Source organism: Panulirus ornatus, chromosome 15 (genome assembly GCF_036320965.1).
Source record: "Panulirus ornatus isolate Po-2019 chromosome 15, ASM3632096v1, whole genome shotgun sequence".
NCBI classification, from domain to species: domain Eukaryota; kingdom Metazoa; phylum Arthropoda; class Malacostraca; order Decapoda; family Palinuridae; genus Panulirus; species Panulirus ornatus.
In genome coordinates, this window is record NC_092238.1 from 31,789,764 (window position 1) to 31,803,555 (window position 13,792).

The 13,792-nt window shown below is 37.9% G+C and overlaps 1 protein-coding gene across 1 annotated transcript in view; it reads right to left on the reverse strand.

Moving 5' to 3' along the window:
* Tctp (translationally controlled tumor protein) overlaps nucleotides 1–10,825 on the reverse strand; it is a 58,592-nt gene extending 47,767 nt beyond the window's left edge. Inside the window, exon 1 of the mRNA XM_071670724.1 lies at nucleotides 10,671–10,825. Coding sequence (XP_071526825.1) covers nucleotides 10,671–10,698 — 28 coding nt within the window. The 5' untranslated portion in view covers nucleotides 10,699–10,825. The remainder of the gene's footprint in view (nucleotides 1–10,670) is intronic.
* Nucleotides 10,826–13,792: the final 2,967 nt, after the last annotated feature.

Here is a 13,792-nt window from a genome sequence, read left to right on the forward strand (position 1 = left end):
TTGGCATTTTTCTCAGAAAAATAGATTTCCTTAAAAAACTTTTATAAGAAGTATTTTTCAAGCTGAATACAAATCTGGGTGTTAAAATAACGTTTAGTTGTGTGTATGACATTTAAATAAGCTATTAAATGAAGCCAATTTCAAAATATTTTCTCATTCTTTCCATCGTATTTACTCGGTACGTATTATTAACTAAGAGCATCGTGATATATTTCCCATGATTATTTCAAGTATAGAAGTGTTTTAATATCTTATTTTCTAATTTTGAAACAAAAAGTTTCCTTAAAAAACTTTTTATAAGAACTATTTTTCAAGCTGAATAGAAATCTGGTGTTAAAATATCGTTTAGTCGTGTTTATGACATTTAAATAAGCTATCAAATGAAGCCAATTACAAAATAATTTATCATTCTTTCCATCGTATTTACTCGGTACGTATTAGTAACTAAGAGCCTCATAATATATTTTCCATGATTATTTCAAGTATAGAAGTGTTTCAATATCTTATATTCTAATTTTGAAACAAAGTTTTTTCAGCTAAAAATACCCTGAACTATTACCTTCAATTTTTGGCATTTTTCTCAGAAAAATAGATTTCCCTTAAAAACTTTTCATAAGAAGTATTTTTCAAGCTAAATACAAATCTGGTGTTTAAATAACGTTTAGTTGTGTGTATGACATTTGAATAAGCTATTAAATGAAGCCAATTTCAAAATATTTTCTCATTCTTTCCATTGTATTTACTTGCTACGCACTAATAACTATGAGCATCCTTATATATTTCCCATGATTATTTCAAGTATAGAAGTGTTTCAATATCTTATTTTCTAATTTTGAAGCAAAAAGTTTTTTCAGCTAAAAAATACCCTTCAATTTTTGGCATTTTTCTCAGAAAAATAGATTTCCCTTAAAAACTTTTTATAAGAAGTATTTTTCAAGCTGAATACAAATCTGGTGTTAAAATATCGTTTAGTTGTGTTTATGACATTTAAATAAGCTATTAAATGAAGCCAATTTCAAAATATTTTCTCATTCTTTCCATCGTATTTACTCGGTACGTATTAGTAACTAAGAGCATCGTGATATATTTTCCATGATTATTTCAAGTATAGAAGTGTTTCAATATCTTATTTTCTAATTTTGAAACAAAAAGTTTTTTCAGCTAAAAAATACCCTGAACTATTACCTTCAATTTTTGGCATTTTTCTTAGAAAAATAGATTTCCTTAAAAACTTTTTATAAGAAGTATTTTTCAAGCTGAATACAAATCTGGTGTTAAAATATCGTTTAGTTGTGTTTATGACATTTAAATAAGCTATTAAATGAAGCCAATTTCAAAATATTTTCTCATTCTTTCCATCGTATTTACTCGGTACGTATTAGTAACTAAGAGCATCGTGATATATTTTCCATGATTATTTCAAGTATAGAAGTGTTTCAATATCTTATTTTCTAATTTTGAAACAAAAAGTTTTTTCAGCTAAAAAATACCCTGAACTATTACCTTCAATTTTTGGCATTTTTCTCAGAAAAATAGATTTCCTTAAAAAACTTTTTATAAGAAGTATTTTTCAAGCTGAATACAAATCTGGTGTTAAAATATCGTTTAGTTGTGTTTATGACATTTAAATAAGCTATTAAATGAAGCCAATTTCAAAATATTTTCTCATTCTTTCCATCGTATTTACTCGGTACGTATTAGTAACTAAGAGCATCGTGATATATTTTCCATGATTATTTCAAGTATAGAAGTGTTTCAATATCTTATTTTCTAATTTTGAAACAAAAAGTTTTTTCAGCTAAAAAATACCCTGAACTATTACCTTCAATTTTTGGCATTTTTCTCAGAAAAATAGATTTCCCTTAAAAACTTTCTATAAGAAGTATTTTTCAAGCGGAATACAAATCTGGTGTTAAAATATCGTTTAGTTGTGTTTATGACATTTAAATAAGCTATTAAATGAAGCCAATTTCAAAATATTTTCTCATTCTTTCCATCGTATTTACTCGGTACGTATTAGTAACTAAGAGCATCGTGATATATTTTCCATGATTATTTCAAGTATAGAAGTGTTTCAATATCTTATTTTCTAATTTTGAAACAAAAAGTTTTTTCAGCTAAAAAATACCCTGAACTATTACCTTCAATTTTTGCCATTTTTCTCAGAAAAATAGATTTCCTTAAAAAACTTTTTATAAGAAGTATTTTTCAAGCTGAATACAAATCTGGTGTTAAAATATCGTTTAGTTGTGTTTATGACATTTAAATAAGCTATTAAATGAAGCCAATTTCAAAATAATTTCTCATTCTTTCCATCGTATTTACTCGGTACGTATTAGTAACTAAGAGCATCGTGATATATTTTCCATGATTATTTCAAGTATAGAAGTGTTTCAGTATCTTATTTTCTAATTTTGAAACAAAAAGTTTTTTCAGCTAAAAAATACCCTGAACTATTACCTTCAATTTTTGCCATTTTTCTCAGAAAAATAGATTTCCCTTAAAAATATACATACCTACACAGCTTTCCATGGTTTACCCCAGACGCTTCACATGCCCTGATTCAATCCACTGACAGCACGTCAACCCCGGTATACCACATCGATCCAATTCACTCTATTCCTTGCCCTCCTTTCACCCTCCTGCATGTTCAGGCCCCGATCACACAAAATCTTTTTCACTCCATCTTTCCACCTCCAATTTGGTCTCCCACTTCTCAATCCCTCCACCTCCGACACATATATCCTCTTGGTCAATCTTTCCTCACTCATTCTCTCCATGTGCCCAAACCATTTCAAAACACCCTCTTCTGCTCTCTCAACCACGCTCTTTTTATTTCCACACATCTCTCTTACCCTTACGTTACTTACTCGATCAAACCACCTCACACCACACATTGTCCTCAAACATCTCATTTCCAGCACATCCACCCTCCTGCGCACAACTCTATCCATAGCCCACGCCTCGCAACCATACAACATTGTTGGAACCACTATTCCTTCAAACATACCCATTTTTGCTTTCCAAGATAATGTTCTCGACTTGCACACATTCTTCAAGGCTCCCAGGATTTTCGCCCCCTCCCCCACCCTATGATTCACTTTCGCTTCCATGGTTCCATCCGCTGCCAGATCCACTCCCAGATATCTAAAACACTTTACTTCCTCCAGTTTTTCTCCATTCAAACTTACCTCCCAATTGACTTGACCCTCAACCCTACTGTAGCTAATAACCTTGCTCTTATTCACATTTACTCTTAAGTTTCTTCTTTCACACACTTTACCAAACTCAGTCACCAGCTTCTGCAGTTTCTCACATGAATCAGCCACCAGCGCTGTATCATCAGCGAACAACAACTGACTCACTTCCCAAGCTCTCTCATCCACAACAGACTTCATACTTGCCCCTCTTTCCAAAACTCTTGCATTCACCTCCCTAACAACCCCATCCATAAACAAATTAAACAACCATGGAGACATCACACACCCCTGCCGCAAACCTACATTCACTGAGAACCAATCACTTTCCTCTCTTCCTACACGTACACATGCCTTACATCCTTGATAAAAACTTTTCACTGCTTCTAACAACTTGCCTCCCACACCATATATTCTTAATACCTTCCACAGAGCATCTCTATCAACTCTATCATATGCCTTCTCCAGATCCATAAATGCTACATACAAAACCATTTGCTTTTCTAAGTATTTCTCACATACATTCTTCAAAACAAACACCTGATCCACACATCCTCTACCACTTCTGAAACCACACTGCTCTTCCCCAATCTGATGCTCTGTACATGCCTTCACCCTCTCAATCAATACCCTCCCATGTAATTTATCAGGAATACTCAACAAACTTATACCTCTGTAATTTGAGCACTCACTCTTATCCCCTTTGCCTGTGTACAATGGCACTATGCACGCATTCCGCCAATCCTCAGGCACCTCACCATGAGTCATACATACAGCTGCAGCACTAATACATGTAAGGGCCAACTCTTCCCATCCTCAATTGAATTCAAAAGTGAACTTTTTCAGTATGCAGAGATGCCAAATTCACAAGAAATTATATATATATACATACCTACACAGCTTTCCATGGTTTACCCCAGACGCTTCACATGCCTTGCTTCAATCCACTGACAGCACGTCAACCCCGGTATACCACATCGCTCCAATTCACTCTATTCCTCGCCCTCCTCTCACCCTCCTGCATGTTCAGGCCCCGATCACACAAAAGATCTTTTTCACTCCATCTTTCCACCTCCAATTTGGTCTCCCTCTTCTCCTCGTTCCCTCCACCTCCGACACATATATCCTCTGGTCAATCTTTCCTCACTCATTCTCTCCATGTGCCCAAACCACTTCAAAACACCCTCTTCTGCTCTCTCAACCACGCTCTTTTTATTTCCACACATCTCTCTTACCCTTACGTTACTCACTTGATCAAACCACCTCACACCACACATTGCCCTCAAACATCTCATTTCCAGCACATCCATCCTCCTGCGCACAACTCTATCCATAGCCCACGCCTCGCAACCATACAACATTGTTGGAACCACTATTCCTTCAAACATACCCATTTTTGCTTTCCGAGATAATGTTCTCGACTTCCACACATTCTTCAAGGCCCCCAGAATTTTCGCCCCCTCCCCCACCCTATGATCCACTTCCGCTTCCATGGTTCCATCCGCTGCCAGATCCACTCCCAGATATCTAAAATACTTCACTTCCTCCAGTTTTTCTCCATTCAAACTCACCTCCCAATTGACTTGACCCTCAACCCTACTGTAGCTAATAACCTTGCTCTTATTCACATTTACTCTTAACTTTCTTCTTCCACACACTTTACCAAACTCAGTCACCAGCTTCTGCAGTTTCTCACATGAATCAGCCACCAGCGCTGTATCATCAGCGAACAACAACTGACTCACTTCCCAAGCTCTCTCATCCCCAACAGACTTCATACTTGCCCCTCTTTCCAAAACTCTTGCATTTACCTCCCTAACAACCCCATCCATAAACAAATTAAACAACCATGGAGACATCACACACCCCTGCCGCAAACCTACATTCACTGAGAACCAATCACTTTCCTCTCTTCCTACACGTACACATGCATATGATAGAGTTGATAGAGATGCTCTGTGGAAGGTATTAAGAATATATGGTGTGGGAGGCAAGTTGTTAGAAGCAGTGAAAAGTTTTTATCGAGGATGTAAGGCATGTGTATGTGTAGGAAGAGAGGAAAGTGATTGGTTCTCAGTGAATGTAGGTTTGCAGCAGGGGTGTGTGATGTCTCCATGGTTGTTTAATTTGTTTATGGATGGGGTTGTTAGGGAGGTGAATGCAAGAGTTTTGGAAAGAGGGGCAAGTATGAAGTCTGTTGTGGATGAGAGAGCTTGGGAAGTGAGTCAGTTGTTGTTCGCTGATGATACAGCACTGGTGGCTGATTCATGTGAGAAACTGCAGAAGCTGGTGACTGAGTTTGGTAAAGTGTGTGAAAGAAGAAAGTTAAGAGTAAATGTGAATAAGAGCAAGGTTATTAGCTACAGTAGGGTTGAGGGTCAAGTCAATTGGGAGGTAAGTTTGAATGGAGAAAAACTGGAGGAAGTAAAGTGTTTTAGATATCTGGGAGTGGATCTGGCAGCGGATGGAACCATGGAAGCGAAAGTGAATCATAGGGTGGGGGAGGGGGCGAAAATCCTGGGAGCCTTGAAGAATGTGTGCAAGTCGAGAACATTATCTCGGAAAGCAAAAATGGGTATGTTTGAAGGAATAGTGGTTCCAACAATGTTGTATGGTAGCGAGGCGTGGGCTATGGATAGAGTTGTGCGCAGGAGGGTGGATGTGCTGGAAATGAGATGTTTGAGGGCAATGTGTGGTGTGACGTGGTTTGATCGAGTAAGTAATGTAAGGGTAAGAGATGTGTGGAAATAAAAAGAGCGTGGTTGAGAGAGCAGAAGAGGGTGTTTTGAAATGGTTTGGGTACATGCAGAGAATGAGTGAGGAAAGATTGACCAAGAGGATATATGTGTCGGAGGTGGAGGGAACAAGGAGAAGTGGGAGACCAAATTGGAGGTGGAAAAATGGAGTGAAAAAGATTTTGAGTGATCGGGGCCTGAACATGCAGGAGGGTGAAAGGCGGGCAAGGAATAGAGTGAATTGGATCGATGTGGTATACCGGGGTTGACGTGCTGTCAGTGGATTGAATCAGGGCATGTGAAGCGTCTGGGGTAAACCATGGAAAGTTGTGTGGGGCCTGGATGTGGAAAGGGAGCTGTGGTTTCGGGCATTATAGCATGACAGCTAGAGACTGAGTGTGAACGAATGGGGCCTTTGTTGTCTTTTCCTAGCACTACCTCGCGCACATGAGGGGGAGGGGGATGGTATTCCATGTGTGGCGAGGTGGCGATGGGAGTGAATAAAGGCAGATAGTGTGAATTGTGTGCATGGGTATATATGTATGTGTCTGTGTGTGTATATATATGTGTAACTGAGATGTTTAGGTATGTATATTTGCATGTGTGGACGTTTATGTATATACATGTGTATGGGGGTGGGTTGGGCCATTTTCTTTCGTCTGTTTCCTTGCGCTACCTCGCAAACGCGGGAGAAAGCAAAATGAAAAAAAAAAATATATATACATATATATATATATATATATATATATATATATATATATATATATATATATATATATACAGAGAAGGGGGCCAGTTGAGGATATTCCCTCAAAGGCCCAGTCCTCTGTTATTAACACATCCTCGCTAACGCAGGAAATGGCGAAGTTTGAAAAAAAAAATAACTCGTGTTATAGTGTAGTGACAAAACTGAATAATGCACATATCTTAAAATAATATAATTATTCTGTGGGGCCTGGTTGTAGATAAGGGGCTGTGGTTTCACTGCATTACACAACATGACAGCTAAAGAATGGACGCGAGCAGATGTAGCCTTTCTTCGTCTGTTCCTGGTGCTACCCCGCTAACGTGGGAACAGCAATGAAGTATGAGAAAAAAGAACAAAGCGATTAATCTGAAAATTATATGAACAAGCCATGTGCAAAACCTATTGCTTCATAGGGAATCATGATACAAATCATCGCTAAATTTGACATAATTATAATAAAATGAAAACATACAGGTGGAAGGTCTGTGGGGCTTGGCTGTGGATTCAGTGTATAACTCATCACAGATAGAGAATGGGTATAAGCGGAAGGGTCCTTTCTTTGTCAGTTCCTGACAGTTCCTCGCTAATGCGGAAGACAGCAATCAAGTACAGAAAAAAATGTACCAAGTAACCTTGTTAGTGGTTAGGCGCATGATGTCTGTTACATCAGTTGCAACAACGATGCAGACAGCGTATCATCCTCATGCATGTGAACTTTACATGTCTGTACAGCATCAATTATGGTAAGTTTGCTCATTCATTTTGTTTTCTGAACTTTTTTCGCATATCCCATTAGTCGTTATGGCTACATTTGCCTATTCTTTTTATAAAACCCCACACTAAGGGCCCCTACATTTCAGTTTCATTGTCTAACGGATAAAAGTCCTGGGCCCAAAATTTCTCAGTACCTCTCCTGTAGTCACCAGAAATACCATAGGATGCACTGTGGAGAAATCTAAGACCCATGAGACTTTTCATAACCTAGTCTCTAACCATCAAAAAACCATGGGATGAACAGTGGAGAGGTATAAGAGTGCCTGGGGTAACACATGGGCCTATTTCTTTCAACAGATACTTCACTCAACCTATCAGTTAGGGAGGGCCCAGTCTAAACTGTTGGAACATACAACACCTGAAGACACTGAATCAGGAATAACAGGTAAAAACAGCAATGATATATATCTATTAACCTGTAACTTACATATGTTCTGTACACCATAATATATGCATTCAAATGTTTATCATATATTATGCTACACAATATGTAATTTTAATGATAAAAAAGGGATTTTTCTGGGCACTCTTAATGGCCTCTTATCAGACCTATTCCCAATCAAAACATCTTGAAAAAATCCTAATACGCAACAAAGTGGAAAAAACATTGAAATACTAAGATCCTGCATGGCTTTTCAGTCATAATGCTTTTCATAATTATGTCAAGGATGAATATTATCATGTTAATATTACATGAGCATTTTGTAAATGAAAGTACCTGAAGTCCAAGCAATATAAATAAAGTCCTTTTATTCTGCTTTCAACAATCTCTCATATCTTTACATAAAGAACAGCACATCTGAATAAATGTATTATTCATTTTATTATACTTTGTTGCTGTCTCCCGTGTTAGCGAGGTAGCACAAGGAAACAGACGAAAGAATGGCCCAACCTACCAACATAAACATGTATGTACATACACGTCCACACACAAGCATATACATACCTATACATCTCAACGTATACATATATATACACACAGACATATACATATATACACATGTACATAATTCATACTGTCTGCCCATGTTCATTCCCATCGCCACCCCGCCATACATGAAATGACAACCCCCTTCCCCCGCATGTGTGCGAGGTAGTGCTAGGAAAAGAGAAATTCCACATTTGTTCACACTCAGTCTCCAGCTGTCATGTATAATGCACCAAAACCACAGCTCCCTTTCCACATCCAGGCCCCACACAACTTTCCATGGTTTACCCCAGGTGCTTCACATGCCCTGGTTCAATCCACTGATAGCACGTCGACCCTGGTATACCACATCGTTCCAATTCACTCTATTCCTTGAACATCTTTCACCCTCCTGCATGTTCAGGCACCGATCACTCAAAATCTTTTCCACTCCATCTTTCCACCTCCAATTTGGTCTCCCACTTCTCGTTCCCTCCACCTCTGACACATATATCCTTTGTCGATCTTTCCTCACTCATTCTCTCCGTGTGACCAAACCATTTCAAAACACCCTCTTATACTCTCTCAACCACACTCTTTTCATTTCCTCACATCTCTCTTCCCCTTTCATTACTTACTCGATCAAACCACCTCACACCACATATTGTCCCTAAACATCTCATTTCAAGCACATCCACCCTCCTCCTCACAACTCTATCTATAGCCCACGCCTCGCAACCATATAAAATTGTTGGAACCACTATTCCTTCAAACATACCCATTTTTGCTTTCTAAGGTAAAGTTCTCGACTTCCACACAATTTTTAATGCTCCCAGAACTTTCGCCCCCTTCCCCACCCTATGATTCACTTCTGCTTCCATGGTTCCATCCACTGCCAAATCCACACCCACATACCTTAAACACTTTACTTCCTCCAGTTTTTCTCCCTTCAAACTTACCTCCAAATTGACTTGTCCTTCAACCCTACTGTACCTAATAACCTTGCTCTTATTCACATTTACTCTCAGCTTTCTTCTATCAAACACTTTACCAAACTCAAGTCACCAGCTTCTGCAGTTTCTCACCCGAATCAGCCACCAGCGCTGTATCATCAGCGAACAACTGACTCACTTCCCAAGCTCTCTCATCCACACAGACTGCATACTTGCCCCTTTCGAAAACTTGCATTTACCTCCGTAACAACTACATCCATAAACAAATTAAACAACCATGGAGACATCACACACCCGTGCCGCAAACCAACATTCACTGAATAAATGTATCCAGAAATATTCCCCAAGATCATATACCCATTTTATAAATCAATCTTTGATAAAAGCAAAGTTAGCTACATTAAACAATGAGCTTCTTAACACATCAACGCAGCCCTCTCCAGTTTCTGTTTGACAAGGTTTTCGTACTTTCTGTTGATTTAACAATGTTTTCAGTACTTCCAATGTAACCAAAATTTTCCCACATCAGCATAAACCTCACCACTTTCTATTTAAATACGATTATCACAGGTTTGGATATATAATGTGAATTACCCTTACTTTTATAACACCTTACAAAATACCCACACAATTTCCTTCGAACTTACATAAACTTTACCTAACATCCTGAATGAATGTCTTAAACCACACACACACGCGACTGAATAATGCATCAAACAGTTAATAATGACAATCATATGACACAAAGCTGTTGGTGCCACCCCTAACCTCTCTTTAAGCAGAAATCCAACGTGGTGCCACCCCTAACCACTCTCTAAGTAGGAATTCAACGTGATCTAGTCACCAACTGAAGACCATATTACAGCTACACTAGTGGAATACATCTCAATTGCCTGAGTAAACTATGGTTTGAACAGCTGAATCTTTTGTCTCTGTCTTTTTAATCAACTTTTGAATTAATTCACCCGACATTTTCCTAGATTAATAACCATCACCCTTAAAACAATAATACAGTTTAACAGGAAACACTTTGTGTCCGTATTCATGAAGAAGAGAAATCGAAAGTAATCTTTGAACATGTATGGCACACTACTGAGCTCCAATTTCGCTGAATATTTGCAATAAACGCCGTTAATTTGGTTTCACTACTCCCTTCCATTGTTTTGAATTGAGCAGACTTGAAAAATAAAACAAGATAACTTTTAAATTCATTGTGAATCTCTTGACAGAGCCTAAAGGCCCCTGGAGCTGTCAGCTGACTTCCCCTACTTCTTTGGAATAAAATCTCAACAAGTAGGCAATCCATTTATCTCTCGTTACCTCAGTTAAAAGAGTATATAATGAAAATGCTCTTACCGCTGATGATGTCCTTAAAGACCTTCATGGTGGATGGATGATCAACGCTTAGTATTGACCGGTGACGAAGATGGAAGCGCTCAATAGGTGCGAGCTAGGAAGGAACGACCTACCGAGAACTCTCTCCAATGATGTAAACAAACAATTGACAGTCGCATAGCGGCCACTCCTTTCCCTATACACACACACACACACACACACACACACACACATATATATATATATATATATATATATATATATATATATATATATATATTTGCGACTTTCACCTCGTATAGTTGCTTTTCCATAGTTCAAATGCGATGCTTATAGTCACTATAATTAGTAATGGTAGGTCTAACCCCTTTATCCTTCATTTTTAATCGCTTAGGACTGTCCAAATGATGACCTGATCTCTCGAACTGTGAATGTGAGGTTGAGAATACATGGTCAGGAAAGATACAGTTGCAATAAGTATTGAAGATTGCATATATCATAAGAAAATAATCAATCTGAGACCAATAAAACGATCTTGAACATGCCAACTTCTACACAAACGTTTTTTCTACAGTAAAATGTTGATTCGGAACAAACTTGACACGGTTCCTACGTATTTCTTTTAGCTTTGATTGCATATTCATTTTAGAAGACGAATGCACAAAAAATCTACTGGCCACTAGAGCTTTATGTATGCAAAACAATTGAGACGAATTGGTAATGAAAAGATGTGGTCTTGATTGTTTTAGCTGAAATGGCAAGGACAACTAAATGCCCTAATCAAGCTCATCCCATTAACATTATATAAATATATTACCTAGCCTAAGCCAGGTACCCAATTTGTCGACCAACCCCTAAAGTAGGGCGAACAGCTGGGCTGACTGTGGACCAATTGCTACAATCTGGATTCGAACCTATACACTGGACTCGGGGAGTCTCGTAAATGCGTCACGGTTTGTTAAATATTTTGCAGGTGTTTTCTATATAACCTTACCTTGAAAGTCTTAATGACCCTGATAGTTAATAAGCCTAAGTCAATATAATCAACCATGAAATTATGGTGCTAAAGCAATATCATGTGGCAGAAATTTGAGGGCAGTGGAGACATTTTTTTTTGCACAAAGTTGGTGAAAATGGAATCTGTGGCCTCGACAAGCCTCATTGAAGCCATGTTCTTCCTCCTGTCTTGAGCTTTGTACATGCCTCTATATTCTCAATCGACACTCTCACACAACATACATGGACACTCAACAAACTTATAACTCTGTAATTTGAGTATTCACTATTGATCCTCTTGCCATTACATAATGGCTCTCGAAAAGAATTCTGCAAATCCTCAGGTGTCTCATCAAGGGGTGCCAATCAATAAGACAGTCACCCACTTTCTTGAAAAGTTCAACTGTAGAATTACACTCCAGCTGCCTTAATACACTTTATTTTCAGCAAGGCTTTCACCAAACCACTTACCATGATACATTTTGCATACCTCCCCAACCCAAACACATTACACCTGCCACCCTATTTTCAAACATATTCAACAATCCTTCAAAGTATTCCCTCCATCTCCTTTTCACCTCATTCCTGCCTGTTACCACTTCCCCATTTGCCCCCTTTCCTGATGTTCCCATTTTTTTTCTCTACTAACCTCCTTTCAAAAACATTTTCTTATGTTCCCTTACATGTGCTTATAATCAATCACCTAAACTATCATTTGCCTTCGTTTGCAGCCCCTGTACTTTCTACTGCTTTCTCTTGTACCTCTCCCTATCATTTCCACTCCCTCCCGGAAAATAGCTCCCATGCACCTCGTCACTTTCATTAGCAAATTAACTTCATCATCCCACCATTTGCTACCCTTTCTCACTTGCACTCACTTCTCTGGCACATTAACAATGCTTCCCTAAATACCTCTCATTCCTTACCCACTTTTCTAACGATCTACGCTCAACTGTTCCTGGTATCTCTTCACATGAGCATCTTTTCCAAGCTCACTCATTTTCACTACCCTCATCCCATCCATATAATTTAATCCTTTCTGCAAGTCTCAACAGACACTCAACCTCACACCTAAAAACATTAAAACATTCACTTAAAGTTTAGATCTTGCATGCAGTCAAACTCACAACCATGCCAGCACCAATGACAACACTGTAATTGAAGACTAGTACATTAAGCACACCATCTAAAACACCACACTTAACAGAAATCTCACTGTATATCATGTACCCTAACACTTTTGGCACAATTGTTACTCAAGACTGGTACATATTACAAATAATCATCTTTAAACTCATTATTAAAGACTTTACTATATTATAAAAAAAAACATTTATGATACCAGTTACGAAAGCTTTCAGTGTATCAAACACATACACACCAATGATACTACTGTCACTTTAGGCCTTAGCATATCAAGCACATTAACACCTAGGTTACTGTTACTGGCAACCTGTTTATGCATAACATCACCAAACAGACATCAATAACTGTGTATTGTCTTGCAACTGCTAGTGAAACCAAAATCACAAGGATGTCTCACCATGCTCTTTTCATATCCATAGATTTGTAGGTACAATCCTCAAGCATGTTTACACCTTCAAGTAATAACGTATAGTACCAAGACAGGAGTTGATCATCATATTTCTCCGGTGATTTTAACAATGTTAATCTTATATGCATTGACTTTATTTCATTGTCTTGTTGTGTTAATAAGCCTAATTTGCAAGCTTAGCACATAAACATACATTTTCATCAATTACAAACCAAAAATACTGGCACAATACACATCATTTTGTTTTGTTCTTAATGGTTAAATGACACCTCAAACACCTCTAGCCATAATCAGTTCTCTACATCCTTAATACAGTCTCCCTCATCTTGAGCCTCCAACTTAGCCAAGTAGTCATCTACCTTTTATTAACTACAACCATATCATACCAAGACTCACACAAACCTTTCTTATGGTTTCATGACAATTTTCTCACCATTTATCAATCCTATGAGTTTTGACAATACAATGCCTGTCCATTCTATTACTTTCTATTCCCACCAATATGTTATACATACATACATCAAAGGTTGATCAAATACGCCATTATGCAATCTCACTCTCTGCTCATAAATTCCATTGACAACAAAATCTT